The sequence below is a fragment of the Scophthalmus maximus genome, chromosome 14 (assembly GCF_022379125.1).
Source record: "Scophthalmus maximus strain ysfricsl-2021 chromosome 14, ASM2237912v1, whole genome shotgun sequence".
NCBI classification, from domain to species: Eukaryota; Metazoa; Chordata; class Actinopteri; order Pleuronectiformes; family Scophthalmidae; genus Scophthalmus; species Scophthalmus maximus.
In genome coordinates, this window is record NC_061528.1 from 2136955 (window position 1) to 2160665 (window position 23711).

The window sequence follows — 23711 nt, forward strand, 5'->3', positions numbered from 1 at the left end:
CGAAGTCGTGGTGCGTTCAGGAGCAGAAACTGTTCCAGCTCCTGTTGAGCTGGTGGACGCACGACATGTGACCTGATGATGAAAACACTAATGAAAGCAGAGGAACACGAGCTGAAAGTCCATGACACCGTTTTAATTAGAGAAAAGTTTGATTTTTCCAAAGGAAACAACAGAGAACTGGTAAAAAATGAGAAGCTGGATCGAGTCCGTCGGTGTGGAAGTTCAGAGGCTGATCGGAGCAGCGGCGAGTGGAAAGAGGAAAAACTTAAACAACATATTTACAATATTAGTTCTCAGCTGTTATAGACAAAGACGTGGAGAATGTTCTGTCCCTTTAACTCGACTTTAAAGGCCCCGGGGGCCGTGGTGGTGGGTGGCGGCGTGTCTCGTGGCGAGAGCCGTGTTATTTGGCGGGCTTGGCCTCGGCGGGGTTTTCTCCCGTGTCCAGCGTCTTGAGGAGGCGGAAGAGGCCGGCGGCCTCGCGGATGCGGCTGAACTCGATGCAGAAGGCCTGGACCTCGATGAACAGGTCCTGGACGTTGATGATCTTGTTGCGGATCAGCGACTGCAGGAAGACACAGACCAGGCGGACCAGGCGGTTCTGGAGGACACGGTATCAACCCAGACAGAACATTAGAACCATGAATGGAAGAATTGTGGAATTAATGTCTCATAAAAATTCATCGTGGATTAAATGTAACGAGATGTAAATGTCACAGAGACGATGGTTGTGTCTGAAATCGTTCACGATGTAACGAGCTCGCCGGCAAAATGAAAAACTTTCAGACACTAATTACATCGTTACTGCAAAACTCAAGCGCGTATCACATCAATGTCAGTAGGTACATATACTGTACTTTATCAATAAATACATATTATACTGAGTGTACATTAATAAATGGAAAATATTGAGTGTCTTCTACAACTTTCACTTCTTTTAAATCAAGTCACATTTGAGGCTTTTTATTAATTTCTGTCGCTGTAACTTTTAATTTCATATTTTCTCAGTCTAGATGATTTTTATTTTTTAAAGTGGAAAGATGAGGACGATGAAGATGATGATGCTCCGCATGAACATTTCGATTTAAAACAGATATAATCATAAATCCTCTCTCTGTGTCAGACTCTTCTGGTCACACTACGCCCCCTGCTGGGGAAACTTGGACTTGGCACAATTTTGTTTTCATGTAATAGTTTCTCTCTCTCATCGTCTGTCGGACACTTTTCTTTCATTCAGCGCGAGAGCAATGCATGATGGTACATATTGAGCTTGTTTAGTTTTGTTGTTGTAATATAATGTTAATCCAGACAGAGGTCGTCACCGTACCTGCATGTATTTGTCTTTGATCTGCTCGCAGGTGGAGATGCAGTTGGAGATGTAGAGGTGGATGAACTCGGGCGGCAGGTCGACGGCGGTGGTCAACCTGAGGAAGGACGAGGAAAGACGAGATGAGAGACGTGTTGTTTAACGTCGCCGTCGTTCGTCTTGTGTGAACAGCGACCTCTCACCTGTTCACCACCTCCATGGAGTGGAGCGACATGTCCATGTTCACCAGCACAGAGAAGTACTCTGTGATCTGGCTGCTCTGCATCAGCTTCAGCAGCATCTCGATGGCGACCAGCGGGTTGTTCTCCACCAGATCGGGCAGCTTGGCCGGGGACAGGCCGATGTGATAGACCAGCTTCGGGTCCCGCTCCAGCTCGGCCAGCAGCTGCACGGGGGAGACAGGTTGTTGTTGTTGTTTTTTTTTCTCCAGGCCACATTTTAAAATCTTCCCTTTCTCAGCGCTCAGACACATTTTACATTAAAAAAATTATTCCCAGACTTCTTCTCTGTAAATTTTTTCAAACCATATTTGACATCAGAGTACAAACCCCTAGATGTTTATTAAGTCAATATTATATATATATGAATATGATCAGTTATTTGATAGAATATAATTATACAAGTAAATATTTTGATCGTTTTAAATCCAACGGTTAACATATCACATTCTGACTGTGTAGCTGTTATTATGTTGCACTTCAAAGTCACAATATTGAAATATTGATATTTCCAGTTCTGGCATCACCTTTTCCAGATCTAATTCTCATACAATATTGATATTCCAAGTCATTTAATCATCAACAGAATAATCTGAATAATGTCCAGTTGATATGGAACTATTTCTCTTCCACCCGTCACAGTCACATGTGAACTATGGCTCTGTATTTTCTTGATAAATCGATTAGTTGTTTGGTTTATAAAATGTTGTTAAATTGTGAAAAATGTTGGTCGTGCTTCCTCAAACCCAGAGATGATGTTTCGTTTTGTCCACACACCAAAGATATTTAGTTTACTGTCACAGAGGAGCAAAGAAATCAGACAATATTCACATTTAAGAAGTTGAAATCAGAGAATTTTGACTTTTTTCTCTCATAAAAACTACTTGAACTGATTAATCGATTATCAATTTAGTCGTCGATTAACTGTTGCAGCTCTACTGTAGATACCGTAGTGACAGTGGCAGGTACTGTACAGAGTGTGTTGCTATGGCAACAGTTATCACTGACCGTGGGAAAATGATTCAATAGACGAGAGAGATCGTGATGGATTCTTAGTTTCTCAAATCTGTTTAGACTTCAGTCTAGAAACACAAATATCTTTCCATACCCTCATTTCTTTTTTTCCAACTTATCCAGACCAGGAAAATGACCAAATTCAAATCCCACACTTATCCATAATGCGTAGGAACCCTGACTTTCTGCTCTGCCTTCTCTCAAAGAGTCGACGACGCCTTCGATCTCTCACCTGTGACTGCTGCTGGGCCAACAGCGGGCTCTTGAAGGCCTTGGCCATGACGCGCTTGATCTCCACGCCCGTGCTGTTCTTCACGCACATGGAGCGGTCCCACTGCACGCCGTGGGCCGGCTCCGTGGGGTTCAGCCACGCCAGCTCGTCCTCGCACACGTGGAGCGGCGGCGGCGGCCGGATGAACTCGGGCCGGAAATGACCTGAGGGAAGCCGAAGAGACGTGGACATGATGACGTTGTGTGTTTGTGTAAGGGAACAGATCACGTGTTAAAATTACTAAAACCAGCCGACACATCCTGGACTGTCCTGGATAGTTTTATTTTGGTAACCATGGCAACAGCTGCATCAGCTGTAGTGGGTGTCCTCATATGTCAGAGAGTCAACATCATGTTGTCAGGATGTGAACAGCAATGAATAATAATCACTGGACACCGACAGAAAAGTGATTCATCTTTCGCTCACTACACTCTGACACTTAAAACCACGTCACCTGCGCGTGTGTGTCTTCCATCCTAACATTATACAACCGGTATTTCCCAGGAGATCATATAACCCAGTTTGTTTTTTTTAAATAGGTCTTCTCATTTCCTGTAAAGTATATGTTTCTGGCTCGCTCTCGTCTAATAAAAAAAAGGTAGAACAACTTTAATATCGACACAACACTCACTCTCCAGCGGAGGACGGGGCCCCGTCACCAGAGACTCAATGATCTGATTGGCCACCGAGCTGTCGAACCCCGAGTTGGACGAGTCCGGGTCCGGGTCGTTCAGGATGCTGGGGAAGCTCGCCTTGCTCTGAGTGGGCAGCTCCGACTGACGCTCTGCGACACAAGAACATACAAACAGTTTGTCAGGTGAAGTTTATCCTTATCTCTATCTTTCTTCACAAAGCAGTGGTCTCTGTTTTAGACTAGAGTCTAATTTAAATTGTCGGTTGAGTCCATTGTTGACATTTAGGGCCTTTTCATTCGATCTGATTAGTTTTGGTTTCACATTTGAGTTTATTTAGCGAACTACAGAAGTATACGTGACAAACGTTACGTACGTCCTGTCGTCAACACCTACTTGGTGCTGCGTCTACCTGTACTAGACTATCATTGGTTTGTAGACAGAGTGTGTCCGACTACGGCTTGTTATCACTTCAGCAGGTAATAGTGTTCCCGTGTGAATGGAGATAATAAAGAAAAGGCCGGGGCAGAACCTCGACACTACATCTAATGCACGAAATAAACGTCCTCGTCGCTCAAACATTTCACCGTCAGAGACAAAGAGTGTCTCCTCCTCCCTCCATGTGGTAGATCATTTTCTCTTCCCTTTCTTCTTCTATTGTTCAATGCCGCCTCAACTTCCTGTACTTGGTCTGAAAGTCCGAACAATCCAAAAGAATTGTTTTCCACACTGCTAACGAACCCAACCGTGGTTCAGTGTGATCCGGACTGAGACCCAACCCCTTTTGGTCGGACTAAATCTTGATCCACTGGTCCGAGGAACCTTTCACACCTGATACTTTTGTGTTCGGACCAAACTGAAACGTCCGAAGGTCCGGACGAACAAGGCCGGTGTGGAAGCGCCATTCTGCATCAGCTTGTTTGACTCTGTTGATGTTTGACTTTTGGTATCTCAGTCCAAATCAAAGTGCCAAAGTAGTGTTTTATGAAAACATACGGGGTGATATCCACATCTGTCAGACTCTAGTTACAACCACTAAGGATTAAAACACAACATGATCCACCAACATACACAAAACACTACACGAAACCACCATGACACCGGTCAAGGCGGGTTACAACGCTGGCTCGCTCCCGAGCTCGCTGCCGTCGAAGACGCGTACTCGCCTGCCAGCGCCAGCTGCAGCCCGCTGATGTCGATCGACTGCGGCATGTTGCCCACGTCCATGCAGGAGACTTGGCGCGGCGTCTTCTTGAAGAGGTCCCTGGGCGGCGCCAGCATCAGCTGGGACAGGAAGAACTTCTCGGGCTGCGTGATGGGCGGCAGGAAGCCTGCGGAGGAAACACAACGGGGGTTAACGGGGAAAACACTGAGGTTGGAGGAGCTTTAGTGACGACTGGTCGGATGAGGTGAGACGGGACACCCTGTATGGGTCGGGCTCTAGTGAGCTGGGTCAAAGATGACACCAAGGTTTCTATTTAGCCTGGGTATGTAGGTGAGGTGCCAGGGGCCCGGAAGTATCCCCTACATCCCGGGTGAGGAGCGAGGGACCAAACGAGAATGAAACCTTGTTTTCTGACTTCCTGGTTCCGTGCGGAACTGATCCTAACTGACGGTGGGCACTCTGTGCCCTGACAACCCGGACAACGTACCGGACAGGACCTTCTCCGGCTCCTCGCCGGCGGGCGCGGGGTTCAGCAGGTGCGCGAACACGGCGGCGAAGGGGTTGGCGGCGAGCGGCTCGGTGCGGTACATCTCCCACAGCAGGTAGAGGGCGGTGAGCCGCTGCGGCGAGCTGGGCAGCAGGTCCGGCTGCTGCAGGAGCATCACCAGCACCGAGCCCACCCGGAAGTGCTCCGCCTTGCCGAAGTAGTGGTGGAAGTGCGTGGACAGGCTCTCGAAGGTGTTGGTGCACGCCTCCTCCGAGATGATGCTCAGCAGGTTGGACAGTTCCTTCGGAGCCAGGGTCATGGTCTCCCCTCGCTGTCGGTCTCCCCTCTCTCCCGGGTCGGCTCGGCGGTTCGGAGGGGGTCGGCGCGGTTCCTCTCAAGCTCTGCGGTCCAAGCGGCGGGTGAATATCATCCCTGTGGCAAAGCCTGCAGTGGAGTTAGGTCATCGTTGACGAAGAAACTCCGAGGAACTACGACCACACGAGTTAGCAACGAGTTAGCTTAGCCTGGCGGTGCTAACTGACAGAAACCGTAGGAGTCATCGTGGGAAGCTCAACAGTCAGCCCGACAAAACGTCCTCCGTGCGGCTCCGTGGCCACATAACAGTCTCCCGCGGTCCGCGAGCACTAAAACGGCGACATGTCCCGCTCCGTTAACGTTTTATCGCCTTTTTTCTTACACACGTATGGTTCGTTAGCCGTTAAAATGATAGATTTGAACCCTGGGAAGCGGTGCATCATGGGTAGCGTAGTTACGAGGGCTTTTTCTTCCGTGTTACCGTCCGCTAGCGTGTCTCTGATTGGTTTACCCCCGATATTCTCCATGTACGTCTAACCAATCACCACGCTTCATGTCTACATCAAACCCAATCAGAGGCCTGGGTGGGGGCGGGTCTTCTGCTTCACTTCCTCCCAAACAACCGGTCTCTTCTGCACCTTCACGATTCTCGGTGATTTCCGATCGTTTATATTTCTAATAATGATTTATTGCCATAGTTAAATGAAGAGAAAACAAAACTGACGTTGTCCTGTAGCTGTGAGCCCTTGTTTTTATATTTTTCTAAATAACTTTATGTAAACAGGCAAAGATGAGGCTGTGGAAGTTTGGGGGCAATTATGCGTTTTGTATTTCAATTTTTAATGAAAAGAAGAAAACCTATGTGGTGAATGTTATTACCCCATTAAAAATTAAAAAATAAACTTCAAACGTCGATTGTGCAGATTTTCAGAATACTTACATCTGATCGAAAGTTATTTTAAGTGTTTACTAATAAACAATTTATAAGACATTTTCAATATTCTTAACATTATTATTTATCATATCTATAAACAGCAGCCTCTACTGTTTGTCCACAGGTATTAATCAAACACATTAGACCTGATTACAGCCGCTCTACATTCTGTTAGTACATCTTTAAATACTGATTACAAATGCTGAGCAACTATATATTATTATTTCTCACATAATGAGCAGCTTGGTTTTGTTTTTATTCCAGTAAACTTCTAAATATTTTACCAACATTTTATACATCACCAGTCATCAGTTTCTGCCGTACAAACCTGTGTACCCAAATAACAATGTACAATTTAGTCATGAAAATCCATAACTCTACATATGAGTTGCGGCTAGAGATTACAGAGTACGGTTTCAACACATTTTTATAATCTTAATTTGTAATTACATATGCTTTTCACAAAAATAAGAAAAAATATAAGGACTAAAAAAAATGATTTTCAATGTTAATTGGCTTCAATTTATTTTCTTCATGTTTTATATTATTGGCATTTCAACCTACTTCTATCAAAAGAAACAACAGTGACACAGACAAGCAGTTAAAAACATTTACTCAGTATCTCACTTCTTACAGGGGATCGATTTTCAGTGGCTCACTTTTCTCCAGACGTCATGTTCTGTACCAGGACGGAGTTGAGGATCAGATTATCTAAAGTCTCAGGTTATGATGGAGCAAAAAAAATAAAATACAAGGATGTGAAAAGGAATGGATCTGGTTTTCAGGATGAAACTCGAATTGTTGACCGTCCTAGTGAGAATCAGCCTCAGAGAAGCATCTGTAACATCAGTCCGCACTGGTTAAAGGGATATTTCAGGCAAAACAAAGGTCCATTGTCACGTCGGTTAACGAGTCCACGAGGGAAGACACACACACACACACACACACACACACACACACACACACACACACACACACACACACACACACACACACACACACACACACACACACACACACACACACACACACACACACACACACACACACACACACACACACACACACACACGATTTATGGCACAAAAATATCCACCATCTTAAAGGGCGACCAGCTGATCAAACACACAAATTAAAGCAAGTGTAGAAAAAAACAAATTAAGAGAAAAAAATAATATTAAAACACTTAAAATGTCAGTTATATAATCAGGCATGCAGGCAAACACACTGTAAACTTCAAAACTAGCAAACAGGTCCAAAATGTCCACCGGACGGTGCGTTCAGGTCCACTTCACTACACGACTACAGGAAACGCTGAGGAAGGCAAATAAGACAAAAGATCAGGACACTTAAAAATCTGTGTGAATTAATATTATAATTACGATCGATACTTCACTGGACATGTGGCGGGAGGGTTGACCTCAATGGATCTGATCTGCGTGATTTAAATCAGATGTGACACACGCGTGCGATGACGTGTAAATGTTTGTAATATGAATATCAGTGTTTTCAGAGGAGTTTCAATGTATGAGAGGATTTTCAACCTGAAGAACAATTATTTTTCATGAAAATGGTCGGTTACTTTTTTCTTTTCTCACATAACCTTACACCTCGGACAACAGGGACATTTTTTTTGTTGGACCAAAGTGCTGCAGACCTGACAACAGATCACTGTAGCATCCGAGACGGGCTGGGGCTAGCTGGTTAGCATGCTAACTTCAGAAGTGCTAGAAATAGAAGAAAAGAAAAAAGTTTACATTAGTCATGCCCTGATGGGAATCCAACCCTGACCTTCTGTACCAAAGTGAGCGGTGTAACCCACTAAGCTAACCCCCTGCAGTATACGTCATACATCCCGGCCCCCTCCACATTAGCAGATGGGACATGATTGTTGTTCATAAGCTTCAATTTGCTTGCGATTGGTTGTTGTAATGAAAAAACAGAAATGGAAAGCGAGTCACGTGGAAACGACACGAGCACTCTTCTTCTTTTTCTTCTCTCTGCTCAGTCGGCGTAGTGCATGATGGCCTCCACGTAGTTTCCAGGGAAGAGGCCGGTGGTGGCGTTCATCACGCCTTCGAACCAGCGGTCCTCGTTCTTCTTGATCACGTAGATGATGGCTCCTTCCTGGAACGACAGCTCGTCCTCTTTGTCGGCGGTGTAATCGTAGATGGCCACCACTAGAGGGCGACAGACACATCGAGATACAGACGATGAAGACATTCGGTTGCACTTGAAACTTTTTGGGGCGTTTAGATAGATAGATAGGTACTTTATTTATCCCAGCTGGGTTTGTGTATTTCTGTAGCATCACCTTTCTCCAGGTAGGTTCTGGGGGCCCATGGAGGGTCTTCGTCAGCGTACGGGTCGCTGTACTCCACCACTGAAGAGTCCGCTTCCTGTCCATCCTCCAATGGCTCCGGAGTAGGTAGGAGCTCCTCGGACTCTGATTGGCTCTCAACAGCTGTTTGATGGGATGGAGGAGGGGCGTCTGAAACTAAAGGTGCACCAGGTGAGAAGATTGTAGTTATTTTGCACACACACACACACACACACACACACACACACACACACACACACTTTACTCACTGGACTCCTGAACTCGAGCCACAAAACCCATGAGAGGCAGCTGTGGCGTGAACTGGAGGAGGGAGGGCGGCGGGGAGGAGACTGCCAACACATAAATATGAGTTTATTAACAAGCCAAGTTTATTAGCAAACACAAAACACTATCAACAAAACTAATTCATAGCACTTCCTGCTGCTGGGAGGGAGAACTACTCAGGACATTTGTACCTGGGCTTTGGTGGTAGTGAGGTCCACCGTTGACCTGGTTCTCTGTTACGATTGGCTGTCCGTTAACCGAGGGGGGGCGGCGGTACGGCAGCGACCCGCCCACCTGCGGAGCGTGCGGTCGAGGCTGAGGCCGGTTCATACTGAAGAACTGTGGGACGATAGGACCTGGCGGAGCACAAACACAAACACAGATGAATCCAGTTTAGTAGTAAAGGAAGACGGTGGAGCGGAGACAGGACCGAAGGTAAGGGTGGGACTGTGTGGGGCTGGTGACGGAGGTGGTGTTGTTGGGAGAAACTCACCTTCAGCAGGTGATGAGGAGGAGGAGGAGGTGGAGAGAGGAGGAGGAGCAGGAGCAGGAGGAAGGAGAGGAGACACTTCTCCAGGCAAGACAACGGGCTGGATTTCTGATGTGCAGGGGGCGGGGTTAGTGGGCGGGGAGGTGCTGGAGGGTGCGTTTGATCGCGGAGGAGTGGAGTCAGTAAGTTGTGACGGTGAGTTTGGTGGCAGGGGTGCGTTGGGTTGTGTTAAGGTTGTGGTGGAGGAGGAGGAAGAGGAGAAAAAGGATGGGGTTGGGGAGGGGGAGGAGTTAGGAGCAGTGGAGGAGGAGCTAGCGGGTCCAGCAGTCGGGGAAACTTCAGGGAGGAAGAACAATAAAAGAGAAAGAGGAGCAGGACGGAGTTCAGAAGGAACGAGTGAAAAGTGCAAACCACCGATTAACTTTGAATGTATATTCAACATCACAACAAAACATTAAGCTGTTTATGGAGTTTAAATTCTGAATAATTGATAATTACTTTTAATTATAGAAAGAAGAAAAGCAAAAGGAAGAAGAAGGAAGAAGGGAATGGAAGGAAAACTATCATTTAATTTATTAGGATCTCCGAACTCACAACACACACAAACCTGACAAACTAAAACACTGAAATAATGATAAAAGAAAAATAAACTGACAAAGAATAAAAATAATTAACCAATAAAACGCAAACCTCCGATCACAGATCACTTACAGTAAGAGTTCCCTGGAACGAGGAAGAAGGAAAGTTGTGAAGTGTGGTGGCCTGTGTGTGTGTGTGTGTGTGTGTGTGTGTGTGTGTCTCTCGGTGAATGTGAGTTACCTGGAAAGGTGGAGGGTGGGGAGGGCGTCGGCACAGCAATGGGAACGCCCACGCAGCCGCTGCCACTGTTTTCCCTGCTGCTGGGATAACTGCCTCCACTGCTGCCACTGCACACACATGCACACACATGCACACGCACGCACGCACGCACACACACACACACACACACACACACACACACACACACACACACACACACACACACACACACACACACACACACACACACACACACACACACACACACACACACACACACACACACACACACACACACACACAGCCGTACAATCAGTTAACTGAACAACAAGACAGCAGGTCACATTAAAAAAGAAATGGTTTGGTTTGTGGTAATTAGTGACATCTAGTGGTGAAGATGCAGGTTGGAGACACGGCGCAGTAAAAGCAGAGCGGCGGCTGTGAGTCGTCATGAACAGCATCAGCAGTGAATCAGCACAGAAGAGGAAACGATGAAAAGCTGCAAACACAGAATCTGATTGGCTGAAAGTCTCCAGAGTGACACTTGCGTATGTGAAAAGATGTTAAAACGTGATGATGCTCCTTCCGGACATTTGTTAGAAGATGGAGGGTGTGGGTCATGCTCCTGTTGGCCCTATGTCATGAGTCAGACAGTGGGTTTTTTTTGTAGTATCACAGCTTCAATCTCGACGTCTATTTGTAAATTTAAATTTGAGTTTGCTAGCAACAAGCCGACAGCTCAGCTACATGATCAGCAGCAGCAGACAAAGCTACAAACAGGAGATGAGTCGATGAATGAGAAGAGTCAGTTTGCCGATGCTGTGAGGACGTAAGCAGAAAGTTAGCAGTGTGCGTCTTCCGTGTTCGATCAGCAGGGAGTTTACATTTTTTTAATTTGGTCCCATTATGATGAAATTCTCTTAATTAAATATGAAGAGAAATATCTTTGATTGGGATCTTAAATTAAAAACAAGAAAGTGAAGCCAATGCAGAAATGCCAGAACTTTTCAATAGAAATTAATTTTGCAATCCAATTTGAAGGAAACCCTTTTCTTAGTTTTTAATTTCAGTTTGCCACTAGTCATTATTGCGTATTTTGGTTTTAGAATTTAAAAAGCAGTATGTCTACTGAGTGTCTGAACGTCACTGCTGAATCAAACCGCAGAGGAAACACAGGAAGTGAGTGGAAGCCAGAAGAAAAACGACCAGTCACGAGCAAAGATTTTGGAAATGAAGCTGCAGCAAAATCATACTGATTCCTTCAGAGTTTTCTTTCTGGTCCAAAACTTTCATTCATGGATGTTAAAGGAAATCTGGCATATTTAGGGGACTGATATCTATGAATGTGTTCAAAATGGTGCAGATCCAAATAAAAAGTTTATATGAATCTTCAATAGTTTTAGAATTATGTCCAAAGAAACATGATGGATTTGATACAAATCCAGAACTGTCAGACAATAGTTCTGTATAATAATAATAGAAATAATAATTAAATATTTTAATTCAATTAATATATTTAACTGAATCTTATAAAGATGATCCAAAATATTTGCTCGTGTTCAGTTGCTGGATCTGAATCGATCAGGGACTAAAACAGAACCCGTTCACGCTGTCAAACCTTCAACACGTCCTTCAGTCTAATCTGAGAAACTTAACACGTCGTCGTTATTATTAACCTCACATTGCATTCGAAAAAAATACAACTATTGATTCTAAGTCTGTGGTCCCAGAGCGAACAGAAGGAGGTGTTGAATATCTGCCTGTCACTCTGGTCCCGTGCTGGCGGCCGTGTTCACCCCCGACTACCTGTACGTCCGGGGCCGGTGGTTGAGGGTGGCGGTGCGGCCCGGACTGGGGAGCTGCCCCACATTGTTTCTGGTGGGACTGGAGGCGTAATCGTTGGGCACCACCGGGGAGCGCACCGGCTCCAGGGTCCTGTAGGGGGAGCTCTTCCTGTGCATGCAGAGGGTAAACGAGGGTGAAAAGAGGGTTTAATGGAGGGAGAGGATTTCTTTCTCCAGGGTCCTGTTGTTGTCGGGCAGGACTCAGCTGGAAAAAAGTAACGTCATTATCTTATTTATTTAGTTGAACCCTCAGATTAAAATTTCTATCCCTTATTAGATTCCAATTTTTGTATAATTTGATGAAATTCCACCCGTCGCTCTGAGCCTCACTCTGCCCACGGCATCATTTTTTGGAAAAATGCTTAAAACTGGGCTGAGGGGGGCGGGGCTGGATGTGAGAGTGATATCGTCAAGTCATTAAAAAGAAGAAGAAGAAGAGATATAGATTCACGAGGCTCCTCCCACAGAGACTTCCCCTCCAGAAAGGTGGAGGACCATGGTGGTCCTGAAACGGATCAGTACCAGTATCATTAGTGTGATGGATCGGCCATCTTAATTTACAGTCTTTGGTACACGCACGCACAGTATGTGATAGAGTTAGATAAGAAACAGGACACAGGAAGTGAAAATCCTGGCTTGTTTCTCATGTGTGTGATAACAGACGGACTTGCAGCATGACGCCAACCCTCTGCTGTGTTTGTGCCTCGTGCCTGCGTGTGCGTTTGACGTACGTGTGTGTGTGTGATGACAGATGGCACTCGTCTTGTCGACCACAGCTTCAGCCTCCTACGAACCGCGGAGCTGCTTCTGTTCGCTCTTTCAAACTCTTCCAACACTTTTCTCCTCTGATTCTGTGTCGCTGCCATTTTTTTTTTCTCATTTTAGTCCCAGAGATTGTGATATATAACAAGTATCACTGAGTTTTAAGGTCGGCTTCTGGCTGTAGCCTCATATTTACTGTACAGACACAAACAAAGAGTAATAAGAATCTAGACATCTAGACTTCCAGCAAGAAAACAAACAGCTTCTATTTCACCAAAAAAATGTTGGAAACTACTGGTTTGAATAAACAAGCACATGACCTTTGACCTCGCAACGTCTGGATGCTGCATTACCGAGTGAAGGAGAAAAGGATCACGTACGGTGAGATACAGTGAAGAGAGACGGACGAGAGAGGGAGTGAAGTGAAGAGGGAGGAGAGGTGGGAGGCAGCTGGGTGACCTAAATGTGTGTGTGTGTGTCTCCGCATCCTGCGGTGGGCTTATTACAGATTTGACTAGGCAGAGGGATGACATCACTAACACTAACACACACACACACACACACACACACACACACACAGACTTCCTAACACTTCCTGTCAGTAACAGTTCCACCTCGTCGCTCCGAGAAAAAAAAATCCCTGCTCCGACATTTCACCATCGCTGTAACTAAGCAACCGACTGCAGAGTCGACAGTCGGCTTCCTGTTTACATCACGTGACCAGTGTTCGTCTGGACAGAGGTGTGTGTGTGTGTGTTACTGTACATACCCTAATGTTCCCATGCCTGCCCTCGGAGGGCTGGGCGGTTTCTGGGTGGGGGGGTTGGACCGGGACAGACTTCCCAATTTCATGTTCTGCTGGCCATTCACCTGTACACACACACAAAATAAACGTAAATGTAAAATCAAAGTTTGCATATCAGCAAACAAACACTGATGCCCGTTTGTCTGTGAAAGTCTCATATCGACCAACAGACAAAACGGTCAAGCTGTATTTATAATCTCATGACTCGTTTGTTTCCCGTTTCTTGGTGAACAGCTCTAATGTTTGGAAAGGGTGCATGAGTTTTCATCTTCAGTATGTTACGTGTGAGCTGGAGGTTAAAGCTCGTGTGTCACGGACATCCCTCAGGTCTTGTACATGTGTGTGCACTGTCGGCGTGTTAACGTGTCCTTACCTTGAACCTCAACAACCACTTAACACGTCAGTGAGAGCGACGGGAAACAGGAGAAAGACAAGAGGAGAGGAGTCGTCTGAGTGTTAGTGACGGAGCAAAGAGTCATGAAAAAACATCAGCAGATATTAGAAGTAACGAGAGAGAGATAAGAGTCAGAGACGAAGAGGGTCACATCTGATGCTGACGAACTCTACAGGTGAACATGAAACTTCCCCAGCTGATCACTGAATATTTAAACAGAAGAATATATATATATATTATTTTTTTTAAGAAGTTTGAAAATGCAAATGAGGCTTTAAAAAAGAAATATGTGCTAATGTACAAACATTTCCAGACAAAGTCGAGAATATGAAATGTTCCGTCATGATCACATTAATATAATAACGTCTCTCATCACTATCACCACCTTGACTCCGTGTCCGGTGTCGTCCAGAACGCCGTAGTCGATGGGCTTCCTGATGTAGCGCACCGGCCTCTCCTGACTGGCCGGGGCGACGATTTTATGCGAGCGGCACGTGTTCTTGTTGGTGGTCAAGATGCCGATCTCCCTCCTCGCCACCTTCTCTTTGTGGATGTCGACGGTCTGACACAAAAAGAGAGAAGAAAGCTCTTGGATAATTAAAATATTAAATAAAGGATTTGCTGTGTACAGACTGAATCCTCCGTTTGACCCGGTGAAGGATGAACCTTCCTCTCCCCAAAGACCCTGAACTCAGGAATTTTGTACTTCCTGAGTTCATGTACTTCATGTAGATATAGCACACAGACATTTGACCCACGTCTGATTTCCTCTTCACGCTGCTCGACGCTCAGAGCGAATAATACGAGCCGGCCTCGGCGCGAGCGGCGGCCTCGCTGCGTGAAACACTCGCCTACGTAACAGATGTGACTGTGTGTTGCCGGACAGAGAGCTGGGATCACGCCTGGTCCGACAGGCAGAGAAGAAGAAGAAGCGTCTCATTATCTCTGATTATACTGATTATTCCGAGGCGCAGAGACAACCTCTGTTCCATCTCGGTCCTGTGAGTGAACAGATATACTGTCGTACTGCAGAGAGACTCTTTCTGGCTCAATGAGTCGGAGTGAAACACTGAATCTCAACACTCTGAGCACTGAGCTTCCCTGTGTTCGCCGGGGAACATGAATATGTTGCACACGGCTGCAGCGAGTGAGATGTGTGGGTGCAGCAGAGTGTTGTGTAAGTCTTTATCACACTACAGGTGGTTTTATTTATCTGAACCGGCTGAAAGACGAGAGGACGACGAGCACCTTGTTGTGTTGTCCACTACTTAATGAATCGCAAACTATTTTGATAATCGATTCAAGTAGTTTTTGTGAAAAGAAAAAAGTCAAAATTCTCTGGTTTCTTTGCTCCGCCGTGACAGTGAACTGAATATCTTTGGTGTCGTGAACAAAACAAAACATCATCTTGGGAGCTTTTTTGGGAAACACTATAAACATTTTTCATCATATTATGAACCAAACAACTCGTCGATCAATCGAGAAAATAATCAACAGATGAATCGATAATGAAAATAATCATTAGTTGCAACTTCAATATTATTTTTAGGTGATAAATGAGCTTGTAGGTATAAAGTTTGTTGTTGGATGTAATGTGACTTTGTGAGTAGTTTATCTTAAATGATCATGATCATGATTCTTCTTTGTCCAATTGGCACACATCTATGTAGTAATACTTATTTTGGGGGGGAAATCTCGCATCTTAATTTCCCACTTGAAAGACATACACATAAAAATGAATCAGTCAGACTGTTTTCTGACTTCTGATCCGGTCACCGACCTGTGAGATGTGGTTGACGGAGCACTCCATGCGGCGCAGCTGCGACGCCTGGATGTCCAGCATCTGCAGCACGTTGTTGGCGAGCGTGTTGATGAGGTAGGCGACGCTGGCCAGCGACTGCGTGGTGTAGCTCTTCGTCTCCTCCAGCGCTCGCTCCTTGTCCGCGGACTGTGACAGGGAGACACACGAGTCACAGTCAGAACAAGAATCAAATCTTTATTGATGTTATAAATCAAGTGAGAAGTAGAGTTCTCATAGACGTCTTCTATAGAAACAACCAGGGGAGTCGCCCCCTGCTGGACAGTACAGAGAATACAGGCTTCAGACACTTTCCAGACCTGGAGTCTGCGTCCATTTTTATATACAGAATATAATGTGGACACGAGTCCCCAGAGGGTTGGTGTGTACTCACTTTGAAGTCCCCACGGGGATATGAAAACACACACACACACACACACACATCAATGTGTTTTTTTATGTCTTCCTTGCTGTTTTGTGTCCACATACTGTACACATGCAGGAACACTGCTGAATAAATTTACTCACACACGTGATTACACACCGACACATGCACTCATGCAAGCACACACACACACACACACACACACACACACACACACACACACACACACACACACACACACACACACACACACACACACACACACACACACACACACACACACACACACACACACACACACACACACACACACACACACACACCTGGTAAAATGCTGAATGTGACATTACAACACAAATTCTAGAATCTAATATGTGTGTGTGTGTGTATGTGAGCTGAAGCATGATGTAGGTCACTGCAAACTCATCCATGCCCGAAGTTGACAAGAAACACACTGACATCCATGTGTCTCTCGCACGCACGCACGCACGCACGCACGCACGCACGCACGCACGCACGCACGCACGCACGCACACTTGGTGTCATAGGTCTCAGTGACCCACAGCCCTACTTCCACATTCAGATTTCAGACTGTGAAATAATCCTCCATCACATTTCTTCACTGTGTGATGCTGACGAAAACACCGGGTTCTGATTGGCCAGAAGTAGCATCAGCAGTTCACACACTGAGCCCCAGTCGTCAGCGTGTGTGTGTGTGTGTGTGTGTGTGTGTGTGTGTGTGTGTGTGTGTGTGTGTGTGTGTGTGTGTGCGCGCACGCTACTTAAAGTCACAACAACTGCAGCGGCGTACGAGCGCCTGCAGCTTCTGTGACGTGTAAAACTGTGGATATCGGTCGGAGAGTTGGTCCCGACAGGGATTTGATTTTAATCTGTTGTGTTACATCGTTCGTACGAGACACAAACTGGAACGTCACTCAGCGGAGCGACGAACTAACCACTAACCGAGCTGCACCACATCACACGCACACTCTGAGATATGAATCCTGAAGATACGTCTGCTTGTTTTCACCTAGATCCGCGATTTATTCCCTGGGAAAACAGTGAAAATGTTAATTCCTGCATCCGCCCCCGTCGTGCAGATCAGAGCCAAAATTGAACGGCTTCTTTCTCGGCCCACGTTCCGTCCCTCCAGCAGGTTTCGTAGAAATCTGTTTTGGTAGTTTCTTGCATTGTCCTGCTGAAGGTGTTGATCCAAATTAAAGATCCGGATTTAAATGTGGTTCATAAGGAGACTGTCGGGCCACGATAAGACGATTAATCGATTCGTCGATCAGAAAGAAGCGGTGACTGTGTTGATGGTGTCAGTCAGTGGGAGGTTTGTATGATGTAAAAGTAAAAAGACAAAAATAATATAATAAATAAAACCATTTTTTAAGCAGAAATGACAAAACTCTGTCGGTTCCACGTTCACAAAACACGAGACAGTCTCTTTCTTTTCTTCGGCTTCTTTGAAAGTGAATTTACTATGGGGGGGGGGGTTGGGGTCAGGAGATGAATTGATTATGAAAATATTGATAAGCTGCAGCATTGCGAGGGCTTGTGGGGGTGGGGGTCACAGCCTCCCCTACGTTTAGACGAATAATTATATTTTTTAAAAAGCCTGATGAAAAGACGTAAACCTTTCCAGTCCAGTTTTTGTAGGTAAATCGATTTCTCGTTGTCTAATCTTTCCACCTCCTCTCATCTTCCTCCTCCTCTCTTATGATTCTTCCCTCCTCGTCTCTCTCCTGCCCTTTCATGACCTCCGTCACATCAACGTTTCCCCTCTTCTCCTTCTCTCCCGCTCTCTGCTCCATCTGATGTCCTGTTAGCACTGACCTAGTTGGAGGGTTTGTCTCCTCTGGCCTGAGGACGGGGCCACACACACACACACACACACACACACACACACACACACACACACACACACACACACACACACACACACACACACACACACACACACACACACACACACACACACACACACACACACACACACACACACACACACACACACACACACACACACACACACACACACACACACACACACACACACACACACACACACACACACACAGTTTCTCTTCCCGGTTCAAACTAAATATATATACGAGGCTTGGGTACGTGATTCACGTCACGTCTACATGGAATCATATGCACACGCTCCGATTCCTCTGACCTCGTTCTTAATGAACGCAGCCTTCGTGGACTCGTTTCCTGCTGTTACAAATTAAACATGGCAAAAGCGTAGCAGTCGACGACCGAAGACTCTGTATCGAGGCAATAGAACCTCACAAAGGGTGTGTGTGAGGTGCACACACACACCCCTCTGTCGTGGCGTCGGGAGGATCTCAACGCTCATTGCCTTTCGCGACGTCGCATCATACGAATATCTTGAGTTGAGCTGTTTCAACTCGAGCTAAAGCTGCGAATTCAGCGCCTTAGCGTTATTCGTGTCGCATCATTGGCGCCATTCACGCCGCACGGCATCGACTTCGAATGTAATGGCATATTTTGCTTTGCGTCTGATGTGAACGCAAAATAAGCGGTGCCCAGGAAGTAGCCACATCCCCGAGAAAGGCCGTGCCCTCAAACCCTCTGGAGGGGCCACGGTGATAAGACGCTCTTTGAGGCCCTGGTTGAAGCTGTCGGGGACCCATATCCAATAAACAGTAGATCAGAGCAGCGTAACGCCCCGTGGATGGAGAGGGCACCAAATGGACACATGGTTACGAAACCTCTTCCCCTCCTTTGCTTTTAAAAATCTGCGCTTGTCCGTCATGTCCATCCCCCAACAGCCAACTAAAGACCTTTTGTGAATAAGAAGGTAAGACTTCCTCCGAGCTGCAGACGTCCAGCGAATAGCTGCTACAATGAGCCGGAGATCACAGGAGAACATTCAAGATGACTTATTTTTTTACTTCTGACTGAAAAATGTGAAACCACGTCGGCTCGCACACGAAATCATCCGCTCGGGGTTTTTTTTTGCCAAGCTCCAGATCCCAAACTCCATCTCTGCAGAACGCCCCCGCAGGAGCTGCTCCTGGCACCGACGCTGAAGGTGGAGGCCGATACTCCCCTCGACGGGGAAACCAATCGCCATGGTTTCAGAACTCAACACACACACACACACACACACACACACAGACACAGACACACACACACACACACACACACACACACACACACACACACACACACACACACACACACACACACACACACACACACACACACACACACACACACACACACACACACACACACACACACACACACAGGACCAGGGTCCAGCCTCCTGCAGCGGTGCCATGTGTTTCCAATGAGCAGCGGGAGGTCGAGTTACATTACGACAGCTAACTGGTACCAGCTGCGGACGACGACCCAGAGCGAACAAAGAAGACGGGACTTGGGGGGGATGGTGGCGACTGGGGGGGATGGCGGAGTCTGCACATGCTCAGGACACACCGGCTGGGAGGCTTCAATGTTTAAACCGCCCCCCCCCCCCCAGGTTGTGTTTTATGAAAAATAAATGTTGACTGATGGAGGCAGAGATTTTTGCCTCCAGTTCCTGCTTCGGTTTCTCATCACGTTCACCGTCTTTCATCGCCGACGTTTTCATCTAAACTTTTCTTTTCTTTACAAAGTGCAGAAGACAGGTCCAGGTTCCTCCTGATTCATTGTCCAAATTGAGGCTGCGCCTGTGTAAAAATGTGGCTTCGGTTTCTGTGTCAGTTCCCACAGCGGAGGTGTGGGTGGTGTTACATGGGACGACGTGGGGGCGAGCGTCTCAGAGAAGAGACGTTCAGGGAAATCTTTCACCGATACATAATGTGAGGAGACCACAGGAGAAAATACTGAAGCAATATCCATGAGCCTGAAAGATGTTGGCCAATAAGAAAAATACAAAGATTCCCAATATTAGTATCGCATCAGTCCCCAAAAATCCATATTGAACGAAGAACTTTGGAGCAGATCCAGACAAACCGACGGATTCTGGAATTTTTTGTCTTTAAAGTCCCAGTGTGTAATTCTTGTAATTTTCTGGCGGCATCTGATGGTTAAATTGCAAACCGCGACCAACTGAGCGACCGACAAGGGACACTTTATGGTGGCGCACAGACAATTCCATTTCCGTTTTTTCCCTCAGCGCCTGACAATTCAACGCGAATTCACGCGACGTAGAAACATGGAGACTCACACGGAGGTCGGGTCCACCTCATGGAACTATATTTAACTCGTATATGAACACATACACCAAGAAGTTTGGCCATTTATCCTAAAAAACTATAAAAATGGTCTCTTATGGCAATTGACGAATCGATTGATCGACTAATGTCTGCAGCAATCATGGAAAAACTCAGTTATCATTTTAAACGACACTTGTTGTTAATATTGATATGAATAGTATATTGACAGCATAACAATATGCGGCTATTTAATGAACAAATCCAGACGGATTTAATCCCGTGAGCACGGTGGCCACTTTACCGAGGAGTGGGGGCCACTGAACAAGGGGTCGACGCCCGACTCTCACAAATATTAAGCTCATCAAAAAGGATCAACAGCAGCACTGGATTACGTAACAGCTCCCATCGTCTGCTGGCAGAGGGGAATGTAGGACATGATCCACTGGACGGTGGGCCGGGCCCCATCAGGACACCGAGTATGACGAGTGCAATGGACTGGACGAGAGCTTTGTTTTGATGAGAGGGAGGAGGGAGGGAAGGAAGGAAGGAAGGAAGGAAGAACTGGAGTCGAGAAGTGAAAAAAGAAAGGACAGAGAGAAGAAATGAAAAGCGTCGGAGGGCTGATGCAGACGCTGCGCACCTCGTATGGAGGCTACTATATATATATATATACACTTTACTGTATACACTATATTTATCTCACCGCAGTTTCATAATCAAACTCAAGTTTTTTCACACACACCATAAAAGGTATGGAACTTGTGCTGCGTTCACACCGAACACGTGGCACATCATGAGATTGCATACAAAGTCAATGCCAAGACGCGAGTAGACACGAATTTCATGCCACGTCGCGCCGGGCCCAGAATAACGTGAAGACAGTAAATCCGTGTCATCCTCTTCACTCACTCTAGTTGAATTTTTGAGCGAAATTCTCACGTGTCGCGATGTCGCCCCAAAGCCAATTATCATTCAGATCCTCTCGACGTCACCAACGTCCACGCCCAGGTCCAACAGAGAAGGGGCGGACATTCGTAAACACAAATGATCTCGCACGAGTAAAAAATTTGCTTCGTGTTTTGGTGTGAACGCATCAGCAGTGTTTTATTGTGAAGCTGTGTGCAGCGCTCTTTTCCCCCCGCTGTCGCTCTCAAACACTGCCAAGGTCAGACTGACCATCAGCAGCACCGGGAGAGGAATCCCGCCAGCGCCATTGTCCCGTTACGTTTTTACCATATGTAGAATTCAGCATAGATAAGACGGCCCTGCGGTCATCACTCTGTCATTATTACAAATGAATTATTGAAGCGTCTTCAGGCCGTAGGGAAGAGACAGAGAGCTGCTGGTCGACAGTGAAGCTCACTGAGCTTCAAAGCTCATGTCTTGACCTCTTCACTGTGTTAATCCTAATCACGGATTTTTTTCGTTAGCATGACTTTAGGACAGAGCCGAGGGGGTTTATAGCCATGACTCAAAGATTTAGATCATGAGACAATTGGGGGAAATAGCAAATATTCTCAATTGAAAGGCTGGAACTAGTGATTTAAAATTTAAAAAAAACTTAACTTTCTGTTAATCAACTAATTGATTAATCCTCTTGACGATTAAACTGCCGTAGGTCAATAGGGGCCCAAAGGACAAGTCTTTGCCCCGGGCCCCCCCAGAAGAAGTGTCCACCCCTGTCCACAACAAGTCCAGTGATCCAAAATCCCCTGAACTGATAAAAGAAGAGGAATTTATCCCAGTAAATGTAATTATGTCATTCTTTTCCTTTCCTTGTGGAACACTGGGGAGAAACAGGGAGAATATGCTCTCGCCAGACTCCGATAGAAAAACCTCCATTTATTCATTCCCCGCTTGTCTCCATGTGTCAAACGTCTTTTTAAGAAATGTAATATATTTTACGAGGGTACACGAGTCCCTCTTTCATTCGTCAGGCACGAAATAAAACAATTAAAACATTATCTAACAAAAACGTCCAACTTTTACAAATTCAATAAGTCAATTAACGGCGCGTTTCAGTGCGCACCGCGGTGCAGAATACAGCTGATATAAAAGTTTAATTTTCATAAAAATATACATACTTTCTGGGTTATTAACGAGCCGAATTGACTAAAATGTCTTATTTTTGAATGCATATATATTTACCAGTTTTTAAAATGAACACGACGTGAGATTTAAGCTTAAATACAAAAGCTGACGGTATCCTTAACGGAGTCTGGTGGTCATTCCATCACTCCCGGCTAAGTGAACGCCCACTCCCCGTCATGTCATGTCGACTTGACTCGTCGAACCCCCCGGTCCCGGTCCCGGTCCCGGTGTCTGGACCGGACCCCCCGGCGGGTACCTGGACATAGTTGCTCTCGCAGTACTCCGCCACCCGGTCCAGGTTGGTGAAGCTGTCCAGCAGCGCTGTGCGTCCCGCAGGAATCTCCTCCTCCAGCAGCATCTGCAGCTCCGCCATCTTTTTCACATGGCGGTCACCACCGGCACTGAGCGGCCCGCCGCGGCGCGCGCTCCCTGAACGCATCCCGCCGCCTTCAAGGACCGTGGGAAGAAAAATTCCCTCCGTTGTTGTTACACAAAAAATGGAAAACGGGACATATTTTTTTATGTCACATTCAGGGACGTCTGTATGATGATGATGATTATTATTATTATTATTATTATTATTATTATTATTACTCTATTAAATAATGAAGTCTGAATTAAATCAAGACAGGTCACTTTCTTCTGCCGCAACTCGGTTTATTTTCCGATCGAAACAGACAACTTTGTGTAAATCAAAAATAAATAATCTACCACCTAAGCTCAGTTGTTTAATACAGTTGGGGTTTTTTTAAAATGTCAAAGCATATTTTAAATATTTGCAATTCAATAATAAAGTCAAAATGTCAACAATGAATTTGAAATATCAAGATTAAAATCGAACTTTCAAAAAATATATATCAAACTGCTAACGTTAGCACTTAGCACGTGTGAGCGTGAAGATGATTTGGTGAAATTCTTTATTTTTTCTCATCTGCAACATTTTTTTACTCTTATACTTCTGTCCTATTGATGACTAATGTGTTATCTTCGAACCGCTTTAGATTGTTTCCTCTTGTTTGCCTTCAATTATTTTTTCTAAACTCGTATATCACCTTATACCTGTGTTCAAAAGCTCCTATATAAATAAAGTGTATCATTATCATAAAGTACAATTTTGAGGTACTTGTACTTAGTATTTCACGTACAATATTTACTTCTAGTACATGAAAACTGGACTGGA

The 23711-nt window shown here is 45.7% G+C and overlaps 2 protein-coding genes across 9 annotated transcripts; both read right to left on the bottom strand.

Annotated features, from left to right (window-relative positions):
• Positions 1-112: 112 nt before the first annotated feature.
• cnot11 (CCR4-NOT transcription complex, subunit 11) lies at positions 113-5881 on the bottom strand. Its single transcript, XM_035604304.2, has 7 exons — positions 5115-5881; positions 4629-4793; positions 3462-3614; positions 2792-2994; positions 1510-1712; positions 1328-1424; positions 113-601 (listed from the first exon to the last, which is right to left on the bottom strand). The coding sequence occupies exons 1-7, from the start codon at positions 5431-5433 to the stop codon at positions 404-406; spliced, it is 1338 nt and encodes a 445-aa protein (XP_035460197.1). The 5' UTR covers positions 5434-5881; the 3' UTR covers positions 113-403.
• Positions 5882-6959: 1078 nt separating this feature from the next.
• LOC118282820 (abl interactor 2-like) lies at positions 6960-22945 on the bottom strand. 8 transcript variants are annotated; one of them, XR_004784348.2, is made up of 14 exons: positions 22788-22945; positions 15842-16009; positions 14447-14623; positions 14041-14058; positions 13632-13732; positions 12063-12209; positions 10278-10384; positions 9462-9794; positions 9160-9324; positions 8953-9033; positions 8678-8860; positions 8325-8543; positions 8021-8090; positions 6960-7677 (listed from the first exon to the last, which is right to left on the bottom strand). XR_004784348.2 is itself a non-coding variant. In XM_035604295.2 (13 exons), exons 1-12 carry the CDS (start codon positions 22902-22904, stop codon positions 8368-8370), a joined length of 1773 nt encoding a protein of 590 aa, XP_035460188.2. In that variant the 5' UTR covers positions 22905-22945; the 3' UTR covers positions 6960-8090; positions 8325-8367. The 8 variants fall into 8 exon arrangements, 6 of the variants coding, with proteins under 6 accessions (XP_035460188.2, XP_035460190.1, XP_035460187.2 ...); XR_004784347.2 differs by having other exon boundaries at positions 8021-8543; XM_035604295.2 differs by having other exon boundaries at positions 6960-8090.
• Between the last annotated feature and the right edge of the window lie 766 nt (positions 22946-23711).